Here is a 27,907-nt window from a genome sequence, read left to right as displayed (position 1 = left end):
GGCGTGCAAGCAATTTAACGGTATGACAAGTCTAACACCTTTCTTGAAACCCAGTATAGGCGACAATTTATAACATGCATGTATCATTTCTACGGAATATGTATAGCTAGCTATATAGGGTAAACGTCATAAAACAAATGCATGCATGTGAAATTAATAACCTTTTCATTAACAAGGAAAGACTACTTTTATAGGAAGAACATTGGAAGTTGTGTATATATTTAGACTTGCAAGAGTCGGCTTTTTATACCTCGTTCTTGTGTCTTAATTCCCAGCAAGAATTTCGCAAACTCCACCGAGATACGTCAGTCACAGTAGCTAGTCAATGAGCTTCAGCTCTTTTGAGTTCATCTGAAACCTGACAAATATAATGCAGTTTGATATTTCCTACAACCTTATATATAAGCTCTGACTATATACTTTATCTTTTACGGCGGATATCAATCTCTTGGCTCTCGATAAAAAAATAAACGGTAACGTCATTTCCGATGCCCTATTCAATTAGACACCCGCCATAGCTTCATAATGCATGGGCGAGTTTAGCGGAAAGTCAATTTGAAGTGGGCACCCACTTACGAGTTTTTCATACGCACGTTGCACGCACGTAAAAGTATAAATCCTTATATATTTGTCATACTTAAAATGCTAGGTGAATGTGTTCTCGCATATTTTGGTTGCATTTGTTGAGCCATGTGTTGAATAATAAAAATTTGGAAGCATTTAAAGTTTTCCGACGATATCACACGACTAAATTTGGCACGCGTTCGTGTTCCTGGGACGCAATTAGCATACAATTATTAACTTTTAGGGAACTAATTCTCTCTTGTTGAGAACAAAGAATATTTCTTTGGTGGAAAATTACGGGGTAAATAGCGTCTCCCACATGCACGTACTTTTTTACGCGAATGCTTCCTTAGCCAACCTGGGCCTAGGTTAAACGTCACATTTTGATCAATAGATAACGAGATGATGAACCCATGGAAGAAAATGCTGATACAATCCAACCATCCCAGTGAAAGTTGTACCAGCGTAAAGCTGGTTTTCCGCTAGCGATATTTTTCGCGCGAAGCGACTTTATTCCTTTGTATTTGAGCAATTTGTTCCAAATGGTTGCCGTTGAGAGCTCTGAAACAAAAGTAAAACGTCGCTTCGCGCGAAAAATATCGCTAGTGGAAAACAGGCTTAAGCCGGACTAGCGGAATTTTTCGCTCGATTTTCTTTTCAATTGGGGTCGGTGACGGGAATCCGCTACGGTCGAATTCTGACAATTGAAAAGAAAATCGAGCGGAAAATTTCGTTCGGTCGAAGAATTCCGCCTATTGGAGAACCGACTTAACCGCTTGAGGGTTAAGTGCTAAGTGCTAAACAAAATTCTCAACTGCAGTATATATTTTGCTTAGTTAGCGTATTATAATCGTAGTTAACTCAATAAATTTTTGTTCGATGGTTCGAGAATAGCTTCCAGGAATGGCTTCTATTATCATAGCTTCTATTGCGATAAAAATTTATATTTTTGTATCGGATGTCAATGTATTGGCCCCAAAACAGAAAAATATCGATCAGTAGCGTCGTTTCCGCCGACATTAACGTCATTACCCCAAGATCAAAGATTTTGCATGCCGTAAAATACGTGAGAACTTTGGAGTTCCTGCTCTAATACTAGTATGTAAGCATGCTTCTTTTCATGCTTTACAAAGTTATGCATGCCTTTGAATGAGTGATTTACAAAATGGAAATGCATAAATGCTACTTATAAAATTGGAATAGTTTCATACAGAATAAAAAAAATTCATACCATCGATAAAGGAGAGCTTAGAGCGCGTATCGGCTCTGCTCAAAACATTGGGGGACTCCAATGAGAAATTTTCGCATGTTTTGAATTTCTTTGAAAATAAACTCAATATTTGCATTCATTTAGAAATATAGTGAACTAAAATGGTAATAAACATAATCACTTAAAGGTTTCCGTGTTTGCATGGATGGGCTGATCCAGAACAAGCGTTATTTATATGTTATTTCATAATTTATAAAGAGTATTCCGACAGGACAGGATATTTTAAGCGCTGCACGATTGGCTTAAATATGAGAGCGAGATCATCTGGTTGTAAAGTTGCAACAACTTGTCAAAGTCTGTTCTGCTATGATACATATAGTAACCCAAATTTATATGTTTCTCAAACTCTTTCGATAAAAAGCAAGCATTTTCAAGGGTGTATTTGCTTATTGTAAGTACACTTTATTCACATCCAGCTGTTTAACTGAGATCTTCTTTCCCATCGATAAAGACTTTTTGTTCGTTTGTACAATGAAACGCGTCGCTTTGGTACTTAAGGCAGTTCCTTTGGACTGATCATCTTTCTTTAACTTTACTGCTTGAGTGGACGGTTTAAATGAAGTATTAGACTCCTTCATATCATAGCTTCCCGCTGATGGTCTGCTTGAAGCCACAGCTGATGGAGGAGTATTGGACATGTTCTTATCTTTGTAATTCTGACTTCTAGGTTTCGCCTCTGGTTCACTATTTATATTCAAATTCGCTGAAAGGCCAGGTGCTTTAATTGAATGTACCTTATTCATATTGTCGGACAAGATAGAGCTCGCCTCCACAGTTGACGATTCATTGCCTATATTTTTACCTTTTAAATTTGCTTTTTCTCGATTTCCTAATTTAGTTGCACGGTCATCAGTTGCAATCCTTTCTTCACTTGCAGGCTCAGATTTAGTGATTCGTTTTGGGCCAAAACCCGTTTTAGGTGGTTTCACAGTTCGTACCAACTTGTTTTCTTTCTTTGAAGATGCACTTGCTGAAGTTGTTTGGTAAGAAGACATACTGAGTGAGTCACGATTAAAATCCAGGTAAACTTTACCAAGTGTACCATCAAAACGGTTCTTAGTAACCTTGAATGGAGCATAAATATTGGTTAAAAAACAACTACATTCTACTACCCGCAAAAAGCTCTCCTTCTTCAAAGAAAAAGTGCCTTTCTTCCAAAATGATACTTATCTCTCTGGATTTAAATCGTCTGTTACCATTTTTATGAAATAAATAATCCATGCCCTGCTTTTATACAACAACCAATGAAACCCGTGTCCCCCCCCCCTCCCCTTCACATGGGCCATATATACAAAAACTCAAAAACGTAATTTTCCAAGTATTTACCAACATACCTGCAAATATTTGCCTGCATTCTTTCCTTTCTTGTCCTGTAAAATAATAACATTATCTGCTTCCTGGCTTGCTTTAGCTGAACCAAATATAGATGCTGTTTGCAGCTCAGCGTCATCACTTTCCTATAACATTCGATGTTATGCATGATGTACGGAGAGATATATATGTAGAGAGGAGATTCTGATTAAATATTTCCACGGCCAAGAGGGGGCCGGAGTCGCAATATTTGATCATTTATTTAACAGGGGCCGGTTGTATAAAACACTATATTTTGCACAGTTACATCCTTGTGAAGTCAGAGATACGCGATTCTGATTGGCCAACTCTGTCCTTAACTGCAGTTAAAAACTAGTCTTTTATAGCTTTAACTGGCCCCAGGTTACATAGGATTTTATATATTATTTGATAGCAGAGTTCTCATATTTATATGCAGAGTTTTGACAAGTGAAAAATAGCTGAATTTCTGCATGGAGATTACTACAAAATATAGGTAAGTCGCCACTATTACCTTACGTGGGTGGATTACGATAGTCACATGGACATTCTTCGATGTTGCAAACTTTCGAAATTCACCAATCGCTACATTTTGGGCATGAAAACGATCAGGACTAAGTGTAAATAAAAGAAAAACAGATGAAATATAAAACCTAGAAGAATTTACATAAATAAATAAATAAAAAATAAGAAAACAAACAAGTAAACAAGGCCATAATGGAAGGGAAAGCTGGTTGGGGCGGTTGTATGAAGAGTAGCGCTTCCAACCGGATAGTGATATTTACAATAACTAACAATAAATACGTAACCATAATTTAAGCATACTATAAGTGCGACCCAGCTTATATTATGCATTAAATCTTCAACTTTCTACATGTCGTTTTAGTTGGACACTTTAGCTAGAACCAATTGTAAATATCCAACATATGAACAGGTATATCTTTTGGTTTTATTCATCATAAAATAAACCTAAATATATATACTTAAGATTCGATGATGAATCGAGCAAGCACCTATTGAAGTAAACATTACATTGCTTATTATGTTATATACATGAAGTACTAACCTGTATGAGTTCGAGATCATGAATTGAAGATTATCGACAATAACATGCTCAATGTCATAAACATACGCCGCGTGGGACATTGTCTAAAAACACAGCGGCATTACGACGGAATTAACTATATTAATGTACTTATATTTATGCAGTTTCTGTAACTATGTAGTTATACTGGTTATAGCCAGCTGATCTGGGTATATAAAAATCAACCAATCATAAGCCAGACCTTCGACAAAACTGAATTATCATTTCCTTCATTATATATGACTTCGACACACAAAAATATCAGGTAATTTTATTATATTTATGTGAAAACACGTTTATTTTTTTCCCAACTGCATATTAGAATTTAAATTATTCACCCTTTATACTATTAGTTGGAAGAATAAGAAATAACACCAGGCACATGATAACTCAGTTTTGTTGAGACGCTTTATGACGTCATGATCTCAGATAAGCTGGAGTGGTGTCCTAAATCCTCGTGTTGTCCTTGAAACGTATCTTAAATCCGAATGTCATGATCATTTCCATTTGATCGGAAATTTTTCAGCCAAATTTGTGTATTATTAGGAAAGGACAATCAAGACTGCAGATTTACAGTAGGTCACTTTATTTCGTTTTAGTATAAATTTCGAGGTGACTATTCATTTTCCTGCATTCTGATTGGCCAAAATTCACTATAGCTTTTTGCTGCTGTTTTTCAAATAAGAAATTTAAAGTAATTATAAATTTTTACGAAATTGTGTTGATTATTATTTGTAAACACCTCGAAATTTATAATAGAACAATTAGTCGTCTCAGGCTCGGTGAATATAGGTTTGTAATCACCTCGCCTTCGGCGACTACTTGTTAAATAGTCACTCTACACCCTCTCGCGCAATTAAGCGGTCTAGCTTGTATGTAGTTTCTGTGTGATATAACTGTTGCTGTTTATTGTTGAAGTTTCTCTGTGACATTACTGATAATTACGGTGCGTAGTTACTGTATGGAGCTACTGTGTCTTCCGATGTACTTACTGTTTGTAGTTATTGTACGTGACGTGTAATATACAGGGTGTATCAAAAAAAATGTCTCAAATGTAAAATTTTCGTTTTTCAAGATATTTTGTTGAATTTGGCAAATTTTTATGTTCGTAGAGATAGTTAAGACTTATCTGGTATACCTAGGCCAAGTTTGGTTTTTCATTAACAAAATTATGTTACCGGGGGGTGGTTCTTTTCCACTGATATTGAGAGGGCTTGCGCGCGAAAATGTAAAGCTGAAATTGAGATATTATTTAGCTGTCTAAAAGTAGGAAAGCTTTTTAATAAACTGTCAAAGTTTCAGGAAAAATAATGCATACTGGGAGCAACGCGCGACCCCTAAAGGTGACAAATATTTCATTGCGCGCAGTGGATTAAATGCATCGTTGATTTTAGCGTGACCGTGACCATTTTATTCGTGATGTTAATCCTCAGCATGTCCACCATTTCATTCTAAGCAAACTGCGGCTCGTCCGAGCATAGTAAACACTGAACAGCGAACCATTTGTCTGTCCATTCGCCTAGATTTGTCGGTGGTAGCGTAGGCGATTTGCAAGAAAGAATTTCGAACGAAATGGAGAATTTGAGACAGGACAGACAAAGGGTTCGCCGTTCAGTGTTTACCATGCTCAGTCGATCGAGCCGCAGTTTGCTTAGAAAGAAATGGTGGAAATGTTGAGGATTAACATCACGAATAAAAATCTTGTTATTAAATCGCTTCTTCTTTTTGTTCAGTTTCTCGCTTTAATTTATTCATTTGCCCACCTTGCATGAGATCGGTCACGCTAAAATCAACAATGCATTTAATCCACTGCGCGCAATGAAATATTTGTCACTTTTAGGGGTCGCGCGTTGCTCCCAGTATGCATTATTTTTCCTGAAACTTTGGCAGTTTATTAAAAAGCTTTCCTACTTTTAGACAGCTAAATAATATCTCAATTTCAGCTTTACATTTTCGCGCGCAAGCCCTCTCAATATCAGTGGAAAAGAACCACCCCCCGGTAACATAATTTTGTTAATGAAAAACCAAACTTGGCCTAGGTATACCAGATAAGTCTTAACTATCTCTAGGAACACAAAAATTTGCCAAATTCTACAAAATATCCTGAAAAACGAAAATTTTACATTTGGGACATTTTTTTTGATACACCCTGTAGTTACTTTGTAGTTCTTTTGTACGGATGTGGTTTATTAGCGTGTCTTGTGATGTTGCTACTGTGCAGTATCTTGTTGCTACTGTACAGTATCTTGTTGCTGTATCTACAGTACACAAATATTAGAAAACAGAAACAAAAGAAAAGGAAATCTTAATTCCGTGTTCCCAGGCACGCCTTCATTAACATCATAATGAAAAAAGGTAAGTTAACTACATACCTCCAATACATCTTGTAAATTTTGTGCGCCATAAAAGCTCATGAAATACATGGGTAACATCTCGAACTTCTCAGCCCAATAGTTGTATTGAGGAAGATTCTTTTCCAGATTCAAACTACCCAAAATTTCAAGGTCATAACTGAATAAGTTAAATTGTTTTCAAGCAAGAAGAAAATCATGCTTGTTTCAGAGAAGTCGTGTTATCTATATTATAAAATAACATGTATATAACGCGTGTTCTGATTGGTCGAAGCCCGTGTTTGGATCAGGCCATCCAAACATAGAAATTTAATTCGTAAGCTGTAGTGCATTGGCTTCAGTGGATTTACTGTTCATAAACATTACAAGGCCTCAGACTATAAAACATCCATCAGAAGTGAATTGGATCCAACAAAATTGGATCGTGGGAACAGACCTTTAGACGAAGAAACATTTTTCTTGTCAAAAGTGTTTATGAATGCGTGCAGTTTATAATTTATCCTAAATTTGTCACAACTCACCCGGAAAATTGATTGAGCATTGTTTTTGCCAATCTTACGTTACGAACTTCAAAACTGCCCCACAATGTGTTGACCTGTTTTTAACAAAATGACAGATCACATAAAATTATTAACTTAAAAAATTTTTGTTGTTGTTCCTATATAAACTATTATATATCTCCTGTTGAGAATATAAAGAGGAACGTATTTATAGGTGACGCATGTATAAACCATCCAGTTTCTAAACTACATGCATGCACGGTTCGTGGTTACTTGAAATATTCAATGCCATTACAATAGCTTAAACACTGTCGTTTACATACCCCCTGGGCGCAAAGATCCACGGATAATTCACTCAATAAGGTAGTTTTTCCAGTACCAGTTCCCCCAGTGAACACGGTCAGTTCACCACGACGATGACCTTTCAATATCTCAGACAACTTCTGAAATCTAGTCCACTTTAAATGATGACAAACAGGATTAGGTTTTAGATCAAGTTGATTGGGATTAACCCTAATCCTAAATCCAATCCTATTCCTAATCTAATCTAAAGATTTAATCCATGGATTTAGGATTTCCTAAACTCAGAAATATTACCGACATGCACCATATTGTAAGTCTGTGTTACATCTAATGTCATTTGAAATCGGATCAGGGAATGTTCATATATTTGCAGAACTTCCAGAGAGTTAATGGTTTGCTTTCGACTGGATTTCCAACCTCTAGAAATGATCTTGTTTCGAGCTAGATAAACGAAATATGATCTCATCTTACCTTGATTCCTGCGACCTGATCAACATTACACAATTCATTATATACTTCGTCACGAAGCTATGAATGTAAAAACAGGATATCATTTGCCAGACTATTTCATTGTCTAGAATTAAAGCGGTAGTTGCAACGCACCACGGCCTCCACAACACAGTAAAAAAATGAAAATGACAAACAATTGCACGACAAAAGAATTCTTCACAACCACCGCTGATTTCAGTCCCAGGATCTTATATATAATCGTTTGATTTTGTGTTTTATGGTATACTTGTTTAATGGAAACGACCCATACCTGCTGAAACGTGACTATTTGTTTATGACTTGCAGCCTGAGCACCCGAAAGCATCGATTTGAGGTCACAACCCTAGGAAATGTCACAAAAATAAATACTGTATACAGTATTCATATAAGAAATCACATTATCACACAAACATCTTGTAAATACACATGTTTGACTACATTTCCGTCTACTTAAATTATCATTATGAAATTCTAAGGGTAGTGTCGCAGCTCCTCGCAAGAATAATTTTCATTGGATGAACTTACAATACATTTCTGTTTCAACCAATAGCATAGCTTCGTTCTTTAGAAAGCATAGAGAGCTGCGACATGTCCCAATCGTAAATGTGCAAGTAACTCGGCAACTATACTTTTTTCGCTAACACGAAGCCAGTAAACACTTCTAATGGAATCGTAACACATACTGTATGCAGTTGCTTGGTATTCATGCAACCGACTTACTCTTCTTAGAGCATCTAAAGCACTTGCTGGCCCACTGGTTTCCATTCTATAGAAACAACATAAAAATCGGAAGCTTGATATACGGCGACTTTATTCCAGTTCAATAAAGCATGTACGTAATGTATGCCATATCTTCCTACACAAACCTTGCTTTCAGTTCGTCATTTTTGAATACGGATTACGTTCACATGTACTGTACCTGACGAAATGACATCTTTGAATATTGAGTTTTCTTGCGAATTTATTGGCTGCTTGCCGAGATCTGACGTCATTGCGGAACCACAAAATGATTTTCTCAAACTGTTCAAGATGAGGCAGAACCTTAAATAAAAGTTTCAAAAAATCTTCAGAGGTCCTGCTGAATCTAAATTTCGGCAATACGCCTGCGTTCGCATTTGCACTTTTGGAGTGTGACATAGAAATTGTGTTATTACTTATCACCAACCAATAAGATAGTCCTTTCTTAATCAATGGAAAGGTTTAAGGTAAAACATGGATCCAGGATCCATGCTAAAACCAGGATCATGCTATATACTCATTTCAATACCACGAAGTCAGTATGCTTCGTTGAATCTCGGCTAAGCGGGATCATTTTAACAGCCCCTATATTAGCTTACGATCACTCTGATAACTACAGGTCTACGGTATATATAGATCTACGGTTTACATAGATCTACGGTATATATAGATCTACGGTTTACATAGATCTACGGTATATATAGATCTACGGTTTACATAGATCTACGGTATATATAGATCTACGGTATATATATAGATCTACGGTTTAAATAGATCTACGGTTTACATAGATCTACGGTATATATAGATCTACGGTTTACATAGATCTACGGTATATATAGATCTACGGTATATATAGATCTACGGTTTAAATAGATCTACGGTTTATATAGATCTACGGTATATATAGATCTACGTCAATAACAATTTCCAAAGGGCCTGAATCGTATTAATATCTTCTTGTATTTTCAATGGATTATATCTAAACGGTTCTACGATGCTGGCTTATGGAAAAACAGGTCGTCTCTCTCTTAATGAACTCTAAAGGAATAAAAATTAGCCCTACATACCTCCGGCGGGAGAGACGAGAGTCCCAAAGGAAGTGAAATGGCTGGAAACGACGTAGCTTGATAAATAGCCATTGCGTCGAACTCGTCCGCCGTGAGAACAATCTCTTTGACATGCGAAGGCACCGTATGCCAACCAAACATACTTGGAAGACCATGTCTACAAAGTATAAACAAGATATTGGTACAAATACTGTAATTAGTATATAAAGCATGCCTTGACGAGTACAATTACAGATTAATAGTAGGAGTGATGTTTAAAACTTTTGCCGAATTCGGTATTGAAATCCCAACCTTGAACAGACGTTTTCAGTATGAATGAAATGGATGAAATTGAACAAGTTTAAAATGCTGGGAATGCCTGCGCCAGAACCGCGTATTGTATCACAAAAAGTACAGCACAATACGTACCTTGGTTCCAGGGCTCCAACACCTTCTTCCTGTAGTTTCATCTTCGCTTTGTGGAGTTTAATTCCACATAATTTTTCTCGTTCGAAGTTGTACCAAGGAAATGCAAGGCATAGCTGTTGTTTCTGTGACCCATCAGGAGCTGAAAACTAAGGTTGTCGATTTTAATAAGAACACGGTATGTATAAACATGAATATACGAATACACCCCTTTCAATTAAACGATCTAACTACAGACCTGAGTATTACATTGGAATATATGCTAAGAAAAACGTTTACATGATAAGAAAGACTATAGCAAGTATTCAGTTAAAATTAAGTTTATTTTGTATACTAAATATGAAAACGTTTTCGGGTAGGAGAAAAAATTTCAGGTCGGCGATAAAGTTTCAAGTCGGTTGGGTCTGAACGTTCTTGTATTCAGAGCCGTAGCTAGACCGCGTAATTGGGGGAACATATTCATATATTCATGTTTACATACCATAAAAACAAAAGAAATCAATCGGGCATAAGACGAATATATATATATACGAATATTTACCCCCCCCCCCCAACCAAATTAAGCTTCCAGCTACGGCCCTGCTTCTAATAAATCGCCGGAACTAAAAGCCTTTAATGCATTTGTGTAAGTAAAATGACGCATTTTACGCGGTGCTTTTCAGTTTGAAACCTTTAAAGGCGGCCGACAATTTCGCTTCAAAGATGCTGGCCGAGATATCGTTTCAGTCTATTTAGAGTTCATTGGTTAGCTCCGTGCTCGTGGCGTGCGTCACCTGACTAACAGAGCTATACCCTCCAAACTAGTCAATATTACCAAGGTCTATTGAACAAGGTTCAGTGATTTTGCTAATGTTTCACTGTCGTTTTCACCATTGGTGACTGTACTAGTTAGTTGCTTATACGAGAGGTCAAGCGAGAGGTCGTACGTTACCCAAATATTTCCAGCAAATACTTCAAGCGTACAAATAGCAACGCAAAATTCCAACTGGCCAAAGAAACCTTGACAGTGTGAACCCCGGCTAAGTTCTACATATTGCTTATGCCGAGAACAAGTCTTACTTTGGCCTTGTTAAAAGGTTTCTTACCTTGTGTAGAATTGTATGCACTCTGTAGAACTTCAAGGTTGCAGAAGACAAAGGCTGCAATTGAAACAGAATAAATGTATGGTAATCAATTAAAATTTTAATAACACTAGTCTAACGGAGAACAATGCATAAGAACTACGTAACCATTCCGAGGCTGTGGTAGGAAACTGGAAATAGCAAGATTGACATGCATCATGGGGCTTTCTTGTAGTCGAACCTTTTATCCACGCCCCAATGCAGTTCGTTAATCCCCCCCCCCCCATAAAACCAACGTGTTCTCTTCTAAAACGTCGAAATGGCCAATGCTACATTATACATATAAGCAGTCTGAAGAACTCAGATGTAGCCGTGGTGTATTGAAAAGGAAACTGATGTCTACGTGAGTATGCTGAAACTCGACGGACGAGGCTAAACAGAGCTGGTGCTTGACAATATGGCACAATTGTATCTTCTAAAAAACAGCTGACTTTCATCAACTCATGGAGTGACATTTTGCAAATGCTTAGCAATTGCAGCATTGACATTGGATAGGAACTTAAAAGAGGTAATTCAGGATAATATCAAAGTAATATACTTTAAGGGGATTTACTTAAACAATCCTGTGTATTACGAGCAAGCGTCTCGGATTTATTATTAATCACGGCGATGTATTGTCAATCATCTTCGCCACGTTGACAGATACATGTTCGGTAAATTAACTTGAGACTGCAACGGGTTTTGGGCAACAAATACGTTTTTAAAATATGTTTTAGACTTAGATGTATTGCCTCGCATATACTGTACAAAATATCCTGTACATAAAACATCTTGCGTCTGTACGTAAAACATCCAGCGTGGTCGCAGGTATTTATAGTCAGACTACAAATACCTGTACATTGCAAATAGGGTCGATCGAAGTTTGAACGATCCCCGTACATGCCAATAGAGTGACAAATACAACAAAATAGTGCTATGACTAGTGCATTGGCGTATAGTGGTTGCTCAAATTACCGTCCACAATGCTGTGCCTTGTACAGTACATACGTACAATATAACTGGGACCTGCAAATCAATTAGTCATTTCCTGCATAGTCCTGGGTCTGATATGGGGTTATAAATTTACTGTAGCTAAAGTACAAAGTGATACGGCCGCTGCAGCTATTATGCTGGACATTTTGGTTTCTGATTCATTATAAGTAATCAGACTAATCCTTAATGATGACATCACACCTGGGTCCCTCAAACAAAGCTTAAAATTATATTTTTGTCTGCAATCAAATCTGGTGAGAACCAACCACAGGCCCCATAAAAATTGGTTGCCTGGCCAGCTGATCATATTTGCAAGAGATTTCTAGGCCTATCCTGGGAGTTGTAGCCACTCAGAGCACACTAGGCACAGAATATTTTAGTTCCTTTTCATTTAACCTTGTCTGCAACTGCCAATTATATAGCTTTCTGAAAATATTTTGGGGGGACATATTACAGGCCTTGACCCTCTTCTTGCCTGCCACATTGTTTATTTATTATTTTATACCTGAATTTCAACCTTTTTTACAATGTATCTTCTCAATGATTCTTTACATTCACCAAAAGGTTTTGTCTTTTCCCAAAGATTTAAAACTTTCTCTTGTTCTCCTTCATCATTGCTTGAAGTTAACTCACTTGGTTTGCTTGTAATATTCTCTTCAGACACCCAAGTCTATAAAAAATTGATAGGAAATTACCAATGTTCCACTTATCTAATGCAGAACATTCTACTGTACATTAGGTGTTATTCAGCAAGAGTTTTTTGTATCATTAATTACTACATACATTACAATTACAGACCATAACAATTGATTACATAAATAAAGGCCTTGGAATAAGCTCTCCAAATCTAATTCCAACTCATTGGTAATTTATTTCTGATTAAACTTTTAAAACACAGGGAAATGCATTTAATGGTTTATTAGGGGACAACACACAATGGTGGTTGTTCATCAACTACTGTATGACACTAGAAGTCTTAACATGTTAATGCACTTGCCAGTAAACTAATAAATATATTGATGCTAATTTTGAGAATAACATATGCAATTTGCCAGCCATTTTGTAAATAATCAAACTCTTTGTTGGGCCAGTAAGAGTAAATGTATAACTACATGTAAACATTGCTCCGTGATAGTTCATCAGACTAATGCTTTGGTGAGATTGGTGAAAAACAACTAAGCATTCTTCAACTATGACATTAGATGTCTGACAATATTATATATATATATATATATATATATATATATATATATATATATATATATATATATATATATATATATATATATATATATATATATATATATATATATATATATATATAAGTCACCACTGCAACATTGTTCTTCAATTTACAGCATATAATACAGCAGATTCACTTGCATGGTTATATACATTATTACATATTGAGTTGTTGACAGATCAGGAAAAAATAGGATAGCAAGTTATAAGGATCACATATATAACAAATTCCATTTTTTTATTTTTTTAGCATGTTCAGCTTGTCTATTTATTCTATAAATAAACAATTTTGCAAATTTTCACATTCTAAGTTTGTGAGTTCCAAATTACAATATAGACCTTAAGATCGATGCACCAAATCTACGACACAGACGTGACATGAAAACAGCTGCTAGTGTTCAGCTTTAATCCAGTTTTAATCTGTTTTACGTGCTGCTTTCAATACGGTTCTGACTTTCTTTACCAAAAAGTCTATAAATTTTATCCCTGTTGTGAAACTGCAGTAATACTTCACGTCTGTGTTGTAGATTTGGTGCATCTTAAGGTGCCTAAATGCGTAGTGATAGAGTAAAACCAGTTGATGGGTCAAAATTATACACCTAAATGCCAGTGTTATTGTCTGATGGGAAAACTATGCCCACTTTAATATGAAATAAGACCATAAATATATCATAGACCATACAGTACTTTAGCTTAGCATCAAATGTGGTATAACAACTGTCTAAAAATAGACAAAAACACTTCTTGACGTTTCCACCTGAGGCCCTTCATCAGGAGAGTTAACTAGTATGATACTAACCCTCCTGATGAAGGGCCTCGGGTAGAAACATTGAGAAGTGTTTTTGTCTATTTTAGGCAGTTATTATACCACATTTGATGCTAAGTTATTTGAAGACGCTGCCAAGCAGCTCCCTGGTTATATTGGAACGTACATACAGTACTTTAGCAATCTAATTAAAAATCTTGTAAAACTAATTAACAATGTCACTATATATAACAGGCTATCTGTCCAAATAAATTATAGTAACTACCCAGGTATATATTTTCTTATACCACATGAAATTGGCATTATAACTATTAATTTTTGTCACAATAAGAGCTTTTAGTAGAATTAAGACATTAATTAAGGCATAAGGACAACATACAGCATACTTCTTGTGTGTTTCATGTGTGCTGTGCATTCAGTAATATATGTATTCTTTGTACTTGGAACTATTGGTTTATCATGACTTTGTTGTATATCATTTATACTAATTTATTTTGTTAAATGGCAATTAAGTAAATTGAGAGAAAGAGTTAAACAAAATGGTAAAACAAAATTCCTACAGTATTTTCCAGTAAGGGAATATTGGCCACAAAATCCAGGCCGACAGTAAAAAGGTGGCCTGGACCTGACCTGGGGCACGATTTTGGTAATCTGAGCAGGATTTACCGAGTCCTGACAAATTTTCAACTTAATAGTACTATGATCCATATAGGATCCATACTAGTATTACCACTTTTCGGCATGTTTTGGGTCTTGTTCCAAGTATTTTGTTAGTTATTTTGGCTACCCGATATCATCCATCAAGGAAGACTGTAGGTGGCACCTATTTACCTAGACTTGTCCTAGACCTGGTCTAGGCAAGATCTAGGCCTCTAGTGTAAACACACTTTTAGTCAGTGAAGACATTAGTAGAAGATAATCACACCAATAATAATAATAATAATTATAATAATAATAATTATATTACTTATCAAAATTCATTAATAATTATATAGTTATTACTCAAAAGATGCATATAATAAAAATATAGCAAAGTGTAGATGAAAACATCATCAGTTAAGTGGCACATCTTGGCACGGGCATCTTGTGTATAGAGTTGACGAATTATACAACAATTTCTAATTCCTACCTTTAGTTGTTGCCAGGTTCCTGAGGTGCCACAACTGTTGCAAATGTGACTTCCAGTCATTTTGTTCACAAACAAACTGAATGCTCCCTGATCCGGATGCGCTGACATCTTGGAAACATTACTGGATTTGTTAGCACAAAATGGACACTTTGCCATGATTGTTGTATGACCATGTTGAAATTTTATATCCTTTTGCTTGAAATAATTCTCGATACTTTTCACTGTTTGCGGAGATATTTCCTTGGCTGATGAGGACAATATGGCCATATTCAACACTCCAGTGCGTACACTCCCATTCCATTTGTTTGAAAATTTCATTTGGGATCGCAAGAGCTTTGAAGCAATATTCAAGCCACATAAACAGTTTGAAATGTTCGCCTTCATCTTGAAATCGCAAAGGAATAAAAATGTCTGAATCTAATAATAAGACTATAAAGAAACATGTTCTAAATTAAGACAGTATAAAGAGAGTGGCTTTTATAGATTGGCCACTAAATTCTTTCTTATCAATTCGTCCGATCCATTGATATTCGAGTATAAATCATTCAGCCATCACGCAGCATTTGACATAGCTCTTTATTATCAAATTCATTTCTGCGATTATCATTATGGGATGTAAAAATGCTGTATGAAACCACTATTGAAGCAATATCAGTTCAACAACAAGATCGCCCTCAAGGATTCCACGCACCAAGCACGTGTCCCCAGAATGTTGCCAAGCAACTATTTTTGGTAGGTGTTGGTGGGAGGGGCGTGGCGAAGTTACGTACTGGTAATCCAAATTCCAAACTGGATTTGGTAAAATTTGATCATGTTTATGTAAGAAACTTTTGATTAAATATCATTTAAAACGAATTGTTCTTTAATACTTTAACTGTCCAGTAAAAAAACACAACAATGTGTGTGTATATTCCAGTCAGAGAGTTCACTAACTCCCCTGACGAAGGGCCTCAGGTCGAAACGTCGAGAAGTGTTTTTGACTATTTTAGACAGTTGTTATACCACATTTCATGCTAGGTTATTTGAAGACGCTGCCACGATGCTCCCTGGTTATATTGGGATATATTCAAGACAGCCCAACTATTAATGTTGATTCGTACGTTTGGTTGTTTAACTTGTTTTGCTGGGCTGGTGCAAATGTATTATTTTTAACAATGATTTTTGTGTTTTTTAACCAGTGATTAATTGGGTTAACCATTCAACAAGGCAACTTAAGGCAAATGTAAAGTAACCTCAATGGCCTCTTTCAACCTTTTTTTGGTGGGAAATCGATGCAATTTGGCACCTTCTTTCGTGTTACACTGTAACGTACCTTCTCTTCAGTGAATAATATGAAGACCAAATCCTTACAGTAATTCTATTCATTTCGGCATATTGGACAAAGTACTCTACCATCTCCGACTGGTTAAAAAAAGGCGGGTTTCCTTTCCAAATTTCCAACTGCAAAATATGAAAGCCTTCAAATTTGCCCAGAGAAAGGGCCTGCTCGGAGAAGACAGTTCCAGTGAAATAAATTAGCCTCTATAATGTCAATATATAATGTCAGGACTAAAATAGTTCAATGTCAGAACTATCTGCTAGTGCTCTTATTAGTCCGCTTATAAGCTTGTCTAGAATTCATAAGTAACAAAGGAAGGGATATCTAATGGGTAGAAACTTTGTCTATTTCAGTCACTTACTATATTACATTTGATGTGAAGTTGTTGAGATAAGATGCTATTTACGCTGCTCCTTGATTCAGCCTCGTCCTCAGACGCTTCAATGCTTTGAATACTGTGACATCAATCGGCACAAGCAGTACGCGGAAAACCTGGAAACGAGGATGGTCGGCGCCCATTGAAAACGCCTGGGTACGAGGCTGTGTCAGTGAACTCAAATAAAACGGGAACGCTCACTCTCTGACTTTCCCTCATTAATGAGTGAAGTCAAGAGGGCGGATCATGAAGCATTCTTGTAGGTATGATCCAGGCCTCTGGCGCGGAAATTCTAAAAATAAAAATTGCCGCCATTTTACCTACGAAATTTCCGCGTGGAGGCCTGGATCATACCTACAAGAAAGGCTTCAGTGTCCGCCATCTTGGCTTCAAACTTCCGACAGAGTAAGCGTTCCAGTCTCATTTGAGTTCACTGGGCTGTGTTGGCTAGGTAAGCTTATTATATAAACTCTTAGTAAAAGAGTTTTTGTATTTTTTATCAACACAATTCCTACCCTTACCATTTTGGTTCATCAGTGACCTATCCTGACCATTACGTTTTAATATTTAATTATCTTAATTTGAAAAACACGTGTAAATGTAAAGTATAGTTCACAGGAAATTCTAAACATAAAATTTCCACGCCTTAAATTTAATTTCAATGACTCAATATTTTTTTCATCTGCTCGGTGTTGATGTTTTTCACCCGATTTTTTTAGGATTGACATTACGCCATGTTTCTTAATTACGAATTTTGTTTGAAAACAGAAAATGAATGCGACAATGAAAACTAATCTATGCACGATTATTTCAGACTGTTTACAGTCGCGGCCATAGGAGGATAACGAAAATTAAAAATGGGAGTAATCTATTGGTTTGCATTTATCTTTTAATCTACGCGATTAAAACTCAGAAAAACTCAAAACTCAGAAAAACTATTTTGATTTCAAGCTGAATAGGGTTGTTCTGAATATTTTTTGATATTTTTGAAAACCCCTTAAAAAAGAACCAAAACTCCTGTTCATTGACCAATCAGAATTGCCCAAGAAGAGAACTTCTTTAACCTAATAACTACACTAAAACACACAATTTCATTGGTCACTGATAGCCGTGCAGGATAGGCAATCCTGCACGAGAAATTTAAAAGCACTCGCGGGATTTTGAAAATATCGTTGTTGCACTGTAGTTATTTTATAAAACAAGTACCAAATGTTTTTTCCGTGCTGAAAACCATTTGGTAATCCTTTACTCTCCGCTCTCTAGTCAAAACTCAATCGTGACAAGTAAAATTTTGATTGGTCAATAAAAGCACGGTTACTGGCATGGAAACGTGGTGTTTTTCAAGGATTTTCATAAAATATTTTATTGCACCCCATCACTCAATCGGTGACAATTGCAAAAAAATTTTTAGACCGCTTCTAGATATCGCCGCGACTGTACTATCTTTTGAATATAGTTCATTTTTTGTGAATAGTTTCTTGTTCTTTATATAAAATGCACATTTTACTGTTGGTTTTTTAGATCCATCGTTTCTTCTTTCTCAAGACGTAACAGCATAAAAAGAGAATAATCAAACAGGAAACTCCAAAAAGAGTGCCAAGAATAATCGCCGCTGTATATTTACCTGAATATGAAAGAAAAGAAAAAATATTTCAAATAACGAAGGGTTGATCCATTTAGTTTGATTGCTCGTTGACTTGCACCTGCATTTAACCCATTATTAGTATACCTCATTCCCACTCCCACTCTAGATCCCACCCAACCCCTCCCCATGCAACAAAATCCAAAACTCATATCTATCCCACCCATTGAACTGTAAACAAACTGGAACGATAACTCAGGGGCGGGGTGAAGCCAGTGCTTTTTACTTTTCCTGACTATGAGCTTAAATATTTGACGCCAAATGTTGAGCCGTATATGAAATTAAAGCTATTAAAGAGTTACATTTCGTGTAGACATTTCGAGACTTTACCTTAAAATATCTAAAAAATATTTCAAAATTTCTCGGTTTTTACCGTTTGGTAATTGTTTTTGTTTTTTAAAATATTTTCTTTGTAGTTTAAGTCTTGAAATTTCTACACCAAATATAACTTTTCAATAGCTTTAATTTGACACACAGCCCAACGTCTGGCGTCAAGTATTTCATCTCAAAACTCAGAAAAACTATTTTGACTTCAAGCTGAATATAGGGAATTTTTTCAGGAGTTAACGTTCCAGTTGTATAGAGTTCACTGTTCCCACCTTGTTTTATATACCCGCACATAATTCTATCCCATTCCTAACGTTTACCCCTTTACCAGGCTCTAACAAAACACCTAACCACATTTAAACCTTATTTTTAGCACATAACTGTAACCAATAATCTTGAAACCGGGAATTTAAACGATATTAATCCTATAAAAACCTGTTCAAAGAAAGCAGCTTTTTTGTTTCCTTTATAAATTCAGTCTCGTGCAATTTGTAGAATCGAGCACTCGATACTCACGTGAACATGAATTTCCATCACGTGAATATCCATTTTTACACTCGCTACATGTAAACGAGCCTGCAGTGTTACTACACACAGAGTTTTCATCGCATCCACTAGCCTCTTTGTGAATACATTCATCAAGATCTAAAAGTGTAAATACAACAGTATTATCTATGCATCAAAATGACAGAAATTAATTACTATTCCTCTGGTTGCGAACAACAATCTGATTGGCTTGCTCCATGAAACATGCAGGTTGTATAAAAAGAATTTGCCCATAATTGTGCACCAACAATTTAATAGTCCTTTTTCAATTTCATGCATTGGTTGGCAACTGAAAATCTTATTTGCAGTGGTTTAGGTTAAAAACAAAAAATTGAGATGCAACAGTCAATCAATACTAAAAAAAACCCAATCTTATTTTGGCAAAAAAAGATGGTTGAATTGAATTGCGACGAGCTGTATGTATAGCTCTACCTCTCCTGCAGATGACAGCTAAACTTGAATTACAATCTTCATCGCTCCATTTTCCGTTATTACCAATTGCGACACAATTCTCCACCAAGGCTCTGTCGTTCGGCTCGTGAAAATCCCAATTTTGGTAGGATATTTTATCTTTAAAGCAGAAAATATTCTGCCTTTCTAAACCTATCCATGCTTGGCGCACTCCCTTGAGAAGTGATTTTATGGCATTATTTTCGATGATATTGGAAATTTTTGCCAACCGAAATCCATCTGCTTGACATTTTGATCTTGCTTCGTGCCATTTTGCCGGAAGAGTTTTCACAACATAACAATCTTGGATTTTGGTGCAGTTTATTTTAACTGAAATGGAAAAGAAGCGATATAACAAAGCAAAGCCAACGTATTTTTTACCCTTTTCAGGCCCCGCACAAACTAAGGAACTTCCCAACGAAAATTTTCTCCTGACATCTTTCATTTGTTGATGCACATGTGTATAATATGTAAATCACACATCGATCTTTTCACAAGTTTCGCCAAGAAGCATGGATGAAAATTTTTAAAATTATTAATAAATCAATTTTGACCTTAAAGGCATGCAAAACGTCATACGGCCGTGGAGAAGATAAATAAACAGTTGAGTATTCATTTATTATTCTTTACTAGCTATATTTCATATAGGAAGAAACTTCAAGGAAAAGTAAAGAAATATGTAAACATCACATATTGCTGACGCACAATTTTGGCAAACAAAAGCTTTCCTTTCCAAACAAATTCCGTCTGACCAATTTCCATTTCTCGACATAAACACGCACTGCTCGTCTTCGCCCTTGTTATCAGGTTGGCCTCTCTCCCAGGCAGTAAAATTAGCAGGTGAGGAATCTGTCCAATAGAATCTCTGATTATGACATCGTCTGAATCGTAGCCAGGCTTTCGACGAAGTAAGATTACTAATGAGCATATTTTCTGATTCATCAGCGACATCGACTAGCGAACCTTGCAGAAAATTTTCGCAAAAATGTTGTCCCTGGTCATGTGGCTTAAAATATGTGGTGTACAGATAGCAAAATCCATTGTATTGTCGCCAGTTTTTCGGACAACCTATAATTGCAAAACATCAATTGTTAGACAAGGGAAAAGAAAAACAATTATTAAGAAAGTGTGAAATTAAATTTCGGACCCAGTTATTGCCGGTTAAATAATTAGTAAGGCTCAGGCAGCGAACTCAAATAAAACTGGAACGCTCATGCACTTTCTGACTTTCCCTCACTGATGAGTGAAGCCAAGATGGCGGACAATGAAGCCTCACTTGTAGGTATGATCCAGGCCTCTGGCGCGGAAATTTCAAAGGTAAACCATAATTGCCGCCATTTTACCTACGAAATTTCCGCGTGGAGACCCGGATCATACCTACAAGAAAAGCTTCATGCAATGTCCGCCATATTAGCTTCAAACTTGGGACATGTCGCAGCTAGAGCTCGGAAGCTCTCTTCTGTGCTTTCTAAAGGACGAAGCTATGCTAATGGTTCAAACAGAAATGTATTGTAAAGTTCAGCCAATGAAAATCATTCTTGCGAGGAGCTGCAACACTAACTACCCTAATGCATAGCTAAAGACTAAAGTCGATTGTTATCGATCATTGACGATCAAAAAACTTAACTATATCTCGCAATGCAACTGCTATTGTCTGCGACTTGACCCTAGCCCTTACAAAAACAGCAGATGAAACAAGCATTAAAATATTACGTCCTTGTACACACTTTGACTTTATATCCTTGTAAAAGCATTAAGGCAAGCAAAAGAAGAAAATCGCGGAAAAAATCGCAAGTGTAAACAGGCCTTAAGGTGAATTGAAATCGCGATGGTTCAACTCTGAGTTATCAACCGGGCAAGTTGAAAATTTTGCTTTATCACGATGGGAATCATTACAAGGCTTGAAAAAGTCCGGTAGCACAGCAGCATGCTGCCAGGAAATTTTTTGGCCTTCCAGGAAATTTTTTGGGTAACCCAAAATATTAACAAAAAAAATTAGAATTTTTTCTGATCTCAGAGTAAATATACTATGTGTTGTCATGTCCTACTGTCCTAGCAGTTTGAAATAATATAATCTTCTTAACAAGGACACAACCACGTTGCTATCCCCATTGTATTGTTGTTATAATGTTTATGTGAATGCAGAAATTCGCGTTGAAAATGCCAGAATGGTGTAGTTTAGATTTTAGACTTATACAGTTCAAAGATTAAGTTGAACCATACTATATAATAATAATAACAATAATAATATATAGTATGTACAGTATGAGTGAGCTCATACTCATATTATACTATGTAGTGTACACTATGTCACTCTATACTATTGTGCACACATTGATTTTGAAATTAAGTTAATGAACATAAAAATACCCGTTTTATTGCTGCGGGAAGTTTAAATTTGGCAGGAAATTTTTTGTGTCGGGGACCTGCTGCCAAGAAGAAAAAGATTTTATCAAGCCCTGGGAATCAAACTCGTCCTAATCGAACCCACGCCTTTCTGTTACTACAAGTCCAATGATCTTCAATCAAATGAACTGAGCTACTATATATAGGTGACGACGTTCAGTCAGAAGAGGATTGGACTACACACCTAAAAATCTCACATCTTGTTGACAACTTGTTGGCTCAACAAGCTTGTAGCAAGCTTGTTGACAAGTTGTAACAAGCTTGTTGAGACAACAGGTTGTAGCAAGCTTGTTGACATCAAGCTTGCTACAACTTGTTGGCTTGCAGACTTGTAGCAAGTTGTTGGAACAACTTGTTCCAAGCTTGTCGACAACAAGCTGTACCAAGCTTGTTGGAGCAACTTGTTGACAAGTTGTTATAGTCATCAAGTTGTAACAAGCCTGTCACAACAAGCTTGTACGAAGGCTGCGCGTGACAATGCGGTAACAAGACAGTTCCAACAAGTTGTAGCGACATTGTTAACGGCAAAAGTTTTCCGATAACAACAAAATCAATTTGAACTGGGCCAAATATGATTTTATTGATCATTGCCATTCATCAAATGGCAAAAGCAAGATCAACGAGCTTTTAAACACTTTAACACTCTGCAACGAAGTTCATAACTTCTTTTAATAATAAGATTTGAAAAGAATCCGAATTCCTTGAAAACATTACAGATGAACATTTCCTTGTTTCAAGGATATCTATAACCGTTGAACCGTTGAGGAAGTGACGATTTCAACGGAGTAATCTCATTGGTTCAGACTCTGTTTAAACTATGTATAAGTGATCTTATTGGTTGAAATATACGTCAGTATATTTGCAAATTTCCCTGCTCTTTTCAAGAGTTCACTGATTCACCTGGTCATTGAGCTATCTTTGTGCCAAAACCTTTGATTTTTTAAGCCTTTAAAAGTTTAATAAACGTTGAAATATCAGTTAAAACGGATGGGCAACTTAAAAAGTTTGAAGAATACTACAGTTCGACGTTTTAATAAAGGTATGTGCGTTTAATTCATCCAAATATTTGATATGGCGTACACAACGCCGGCAACACAATTTATTATAGTACACAAGCTAGCCTTTTAAAACTATATAGTTTTTAAAATATTTGTTGAATTTATTGCTTTTTATAAACATTGAACTGCTAGTTTCTGTGGATATTTATCAAAATCGAAACTTTGCCGGTTTTTTGTATTCAATAATTCAAATATTTTTAATGACGAGTAGGTGTACGGTAAAGTGCAAAATTTCCTATTTTTAATATCTGTGCGTATGTTTTTAGCATGCTCTGATTAGAAATAATAATATATATTTACGTATTATGGTAATAAAGTATTTGTACATTACTTATTTGACATTAGACTTGGATGGCAAGCAAGACCCTCGCCACAGGAGACAGGATGGAGTTTCCTCAACGTATTTGCAAACCAGTTTCCTCAAAAATATTGGCATATTTTTTAAAGTAACTTATTCCTGAAGCCATTGTATATTTATAGGAATTTACTTATTCTAATTTATTTACTTATTGTATATTTATAGCCATTGTACTTTATAGGAATTTGATTATCAAATTGGAGCTAAACTGAGGTATTGGCCGGAAAGTCGTATCAAACAAAGTGAATTATAGGAAAGAGGTGCAGCTAGCTGTTGATTCTTGGGATGACGAAATCAATTCAACAAGTGACTGAAATACTGGTATTATACAAGAATATTCATGCACCAGTTAATTTTTACCATATGAATGCAAAGAAACTTTTCTTACGAACTGATTATTAGGCTATATACTCAGAAAGGAAAATACATATGTTCTTGTACTGAGCCTTTAGTAATCTTGGTACTTCAAGTGTGAAGTTTGTATTTAATTGCTAACCTTTGAATTTGTTTTTAAAATAATATGATTTTTACATCAAACTTTGTGTTGTTTGTTCTTTGTTTCACAACCTCCGGGAAAACACGCGTGTTTTCAAGCGAAATTTAATGCGCGGCCATGTTTGCAGCAAGCTTGTCGCGGCAAGCTTGTAACGGCCTTGTTATAACAAGCTTGGAACAGCTCAAGTTCAACAAGCTTGTAGCAAGTTGTTGTCAGACTTGTAGCAAGCTTGTTGGCAACAACCTTGGTACAGCATTGTCACAACAAACTTGCTACAAGTCTGTCAACAACTTGCTACAAGTCCGTCACAACAAGCTTGGGACAAGCAGTGCGAACACAACCTGATATCGGCTTGTTGGAACAAGCTTGCTACAAGTCTGCTGCAGACTTGTTACAACTTGTGCGTTTTTACGTGTGTAGCTTATGGACTAGCAAACCAAATGTTGCTGGTTTAAGCTAACTTTTCAGCTTGTCCGGTTGTTAACTTAGAGTAGCAAATTTGGTACAACAATGACTTTATCCTCGACCCTCGACAGAACTCGTGATCCTCGCGTGACCAAGCTGTATATCATACACACGTAAAAACGCACGAGTTGTAACAAGCCTGCAGCAAGCTTGTCGCAAGCTCGTTTCAACAAGCTTGTTGCAAGATTTATTCGCACCGCTTGTCCCAAGTTGTTGTGACGGACGTGTAGCAAGTTGTTGTCAGACTTGTAGCAAGTTTGTTGTGACAATGCTGTACCAAGGTTGTTGCCAACAAGCTTGCTACAAGTCTGACAACAACTTGCTACAAGCTTGTTGAACTTGAGCTGTTCCAAGCTTGTTATAACAAGGCCGTTACAAGCTTGTCGCGACAAGCTTGCTGCAAACATGGCCGCGCATTAAATCTCGCTTGAAAACACGCGTGTTTTCCCGGAGATTGCCGGTGAAACAAAGAACAAACAACACAAAGTTTGATGTAAAAATCATATTATTTTAAAAACAAATTCAAAGGTTAGCAATTAAATACAAACTTCACATTTGAAGTACCAAGATTACTAAAGGCTCAGTACAAGAACATATGTATTTTCCTTTCTGAGTATATAGCCTAATAATCAGTTCGTAAGAAAAGTTTCTTTGCATTCATATGGTAAAAATTAACTGGTGCATGAATATTCTTGTATAATACCAGTATTTCAGTCACTTGTTGAATTGACTTCGTCATCCCAAGAATCAACAGCTAGCTGCACCTCTTTCCTATAATTCACTCTGTTTGATACGACTTTCCGGCCAATACCTCAGTTTAGCTCCAGTTTGTTGGCTTCAGGAATAAGTTATTTTAAAAAATATGCAAATATTTGAGGAAACTGGTTTGCAAATACGTTGAGGAAACTCCATCCTGTCTGCTGTGGCGAGGGTGTTGCTTGCCATCCAAGTCTAATGTCAAATAAGTAATGTACAAATACTTTATTACCATAATACGTAAATATATATTATTATTTCTAATCAGAGCATGCTAAAAACATACGCACAGATATTAAAAATTGGAAATTTTACACTTTACCGTACACCTACTCGTCATTAAAAATATTTGAATTATTGAATACAAAAAACCGGCAAAGTTTCGATTTTGATAAATATCCACAGAAACTAACAGTTCAATGTTTATAAAAAGCAATAAATTCAACAAATATTTTAAAAACTATATAGTTTTAAAAGGCTAGCTTGTGTACTATAATAAATTGTGTTGCCGGCGTTGTGTACGCCATATCAAATATTTGGATGAATTAAACGCACATACCTTTATTAAAACGTCGAACTGTAGTTTCTTCAAACTTTTTTAAGTTGCCCATCCGTTTTAACTGATATTTCAACGTTTATTAAACTTTTAAAGGCTTAAAAAATCAAAGGTTTTGGCACAAAGATAGCTCAATGACCAGGTGAATCAGTGAACTCTTGAAAAGAGCAGGGAAATTTGCAAATATACTGACGTATATTTCAACCAATAAGATCAGTTATACATAGTTTAAACAGAGTCTGAACCAATGAGATTACTCCGTTGAAATCGTCACTTCCTCAACGGTTCAACGGTTATAGATATCCTTGAAACAAGGAAATGTTCATCTGTAATGTTTTCAAAGAATTCGGATTTTTTCAAATCTTATTACTAAAAGAAGTTATGAACTTCGTTGCAGAGTGTTAAAGTGTTTAAAAGCTCGTTGATCTTGCTTTTGCCATTTGATGAATGGCAATGATCAATAAAATCATATTTGGCCCAGTTCAAATTGATTTTGTTGTTATCGGAAAACTTTTGCCGTTAACAATGTCGCTACAACTTGTTGGAACTGTCTTGTTACAGCATTGTCACGCGCAGCCTTCGTACAAGCTTGTTGTGACAGGCTTGTTACAACTTGATGACTATAACAACTTGTCAACAAGTTGCTCCAACAAGCTTGGTACAGCTTGTTGTCGACAAGCTTGGAACAAGTTGTTCCAACAACTTGCTACAAGTCTGCAAGCCAACAAGTTGTAGCAAGCTTGATGTCAACAAGCTTGCTACAACCTGTTGTCTCAACAAGCTTGTTACAACTTGTCAACAAGCTTGCTACAAGCTTGTTGAGCCAACAAGTTGTCAACAAGATGTGAGATTTTTAGGTGTGTATAAGACGGCTATTGTAACACTTCAGACCGTCTATGATTTTACATAAAATCTAAATATTAGAACTTATTGCCGCCTTGTTTTGATTTGTATCTCCGGTTTGAAAGTGCATATCTTTAACCGGCTTATGTTCAGTCACCTATCTGCCGGTAATGCGGATTGTTTTTTGCGCGACTGTATATAGTGAGAATATTTTCGGAACCAAATGTTTGGACAAAATTCTCATGCGTCATAATTATTTGTAATGTGCTATTTTAAGAGGGTTGTCTCATGAACGTGATGATGTATTATATTACCACCATTTTATACTTCAAAATACGAATGAATAAACCCTCTTCCCTGCGTACGATTATCCCATGTCCTTGCGTTTAAAATATAAAGGCCATTGGGATTATCGGGGATTTAAGAAGAGCAAGACAGCTGTATTGTACGTGCTTCTTGTACATTAACTAAAATTCGTCGATGAGTCATCATCATACCTGAACTATAAACTTGGTGTTTGATAACTGTACAATAACAAAGCAAACAGAAAAGATGTCTTTTTATCCACTCCATTCTGATTCCGGTTTCCCTTATCTTTATGCCTCTTTGATCACTCAGCAGCCCGAAATTTAACATACACGATGAGACTTGTCAAATAATCCGCGCGCAAATCTCCTCGAATATAAACAAAAGCTGTCTAGTTGTAGCAGCTCACTGAGTTGTTAGTTGCTATGTTTCCACTTACAAAATGCCTACTTCTTTCGCTTCCCAGTGAACTCAACGTAAACTGGGACGTTACGTCAATTATTTTTGTTGTGATAAAATGGACGAATTTGAAACCGACAGTAGTTTTTACTTTAGAACTGAGTCCCGTTTGTACAACACTTGATTAAAAAGGGTTCATGCGTGCTCGGTCTTTGTATTATCTGAAGCTGCAGAAAATTTGCAGGTACAATACGACTCACAATCTGGAAAAT

At 36.2% G+C, this 27,907-nt stretch overlaps 2 protein-coding genes across 2 annotated transcripts; both read right to left on the bottom strand.

Annotated features, from left to right (window-relative positions):
• Nucleotides 1-1,238: 1,238 nt before the first annotated feature.
• Nucleotides 1,239-16,012, bottom strand: LOC114533221 (twinkle protein, mitochondrial-like). Its single transcript, XM_028554720.1, has 16 exons — nucleotides 15,334-16,012; nucleotides 12,702-12,866; nucleotides 11,189-11,242; nucleotides 10,107-10,252; nucleotides 9,699-9,855; nucleotides 8,810-8,931; nucleotides 8,611-8,656; nucleotides 8,162-8,233; nucleotides 7,873-7,929; nucleotides 7,422-7,556; nucleotides 7,120-7,193; nucleotides 6,620-6,734; nucleotides 4,230-4,312; nucleotides 3,678-3,777; nucleotides 3,169-3,291; nucleotides 1,239-2,898 (listed from the first exon to the last, which is right to left on the bottom strand). Exons 1-16 carry the CDS (start codon nucleotides 15,715-15,717, stop codon nucleotides 2,221-2,223), a joined length of 2,511 nt encoding a protein of 836 aa, XP_028410521.1. The 5' UTR covers nucleotides 15,718-16,012; the 3' UTR covers nucleotides 1,239-2,220.
• Nucleotides 16,013-17,352: 1,340 nt separating this feature from the next.
• On the bottom strand, nucleotides 17,353-27,633 carry LOC114533222 (C-type mannose receptor 2-like). The gene is made up of 5 exons (XM_028554721.1): nucleotides 27,428-27,633; nucleotides 20,698-21,060; nucleotides 19,975-20,322; nucleotides 19,513-19,641; nucleotides 17,353-18,651 (listed from the first exon to the last, which is right to left on the bottom strand). Exons 1-5 carry the CDS (start codon nucleotides 27,564-27,566, stop codon nucleotides 18,545-18,547), a joined length of 1,086 nt encoding a protein of 361 aa, XP_028410522.1. The 5' UTR covers nucleotides 27,567-27,633; the 3' UTR covers nucleotides 17,353-18,544.
• Nucleotides 27,634-27,907: the final 274 nt, after the last annotated feature.

The sequence above is a fragment of the Dendronephthya gigantea genome, unplaced genomic scaffold (genome assembly GCF_004324835.1).
Source record: "Dendronephthya gigantea isolate DGI-Jeju-01 unplaced genomic scaffold, DenGig_1.0 000088F, whole genome shotgun sequence".
NCBI classification, from domain to species: domain Eukaryota; kingdom Metazoa; phylum Cnidaria; class Anthozoa; order Malacalcyonacea; family Nephtheidae; genus Dendronephthya; species Dendronephthya gigantea.
Note: the sequence above shows the minus strand (reverse complement) of the source record. Positions and strands in the feature narration are given on the sequence as shown.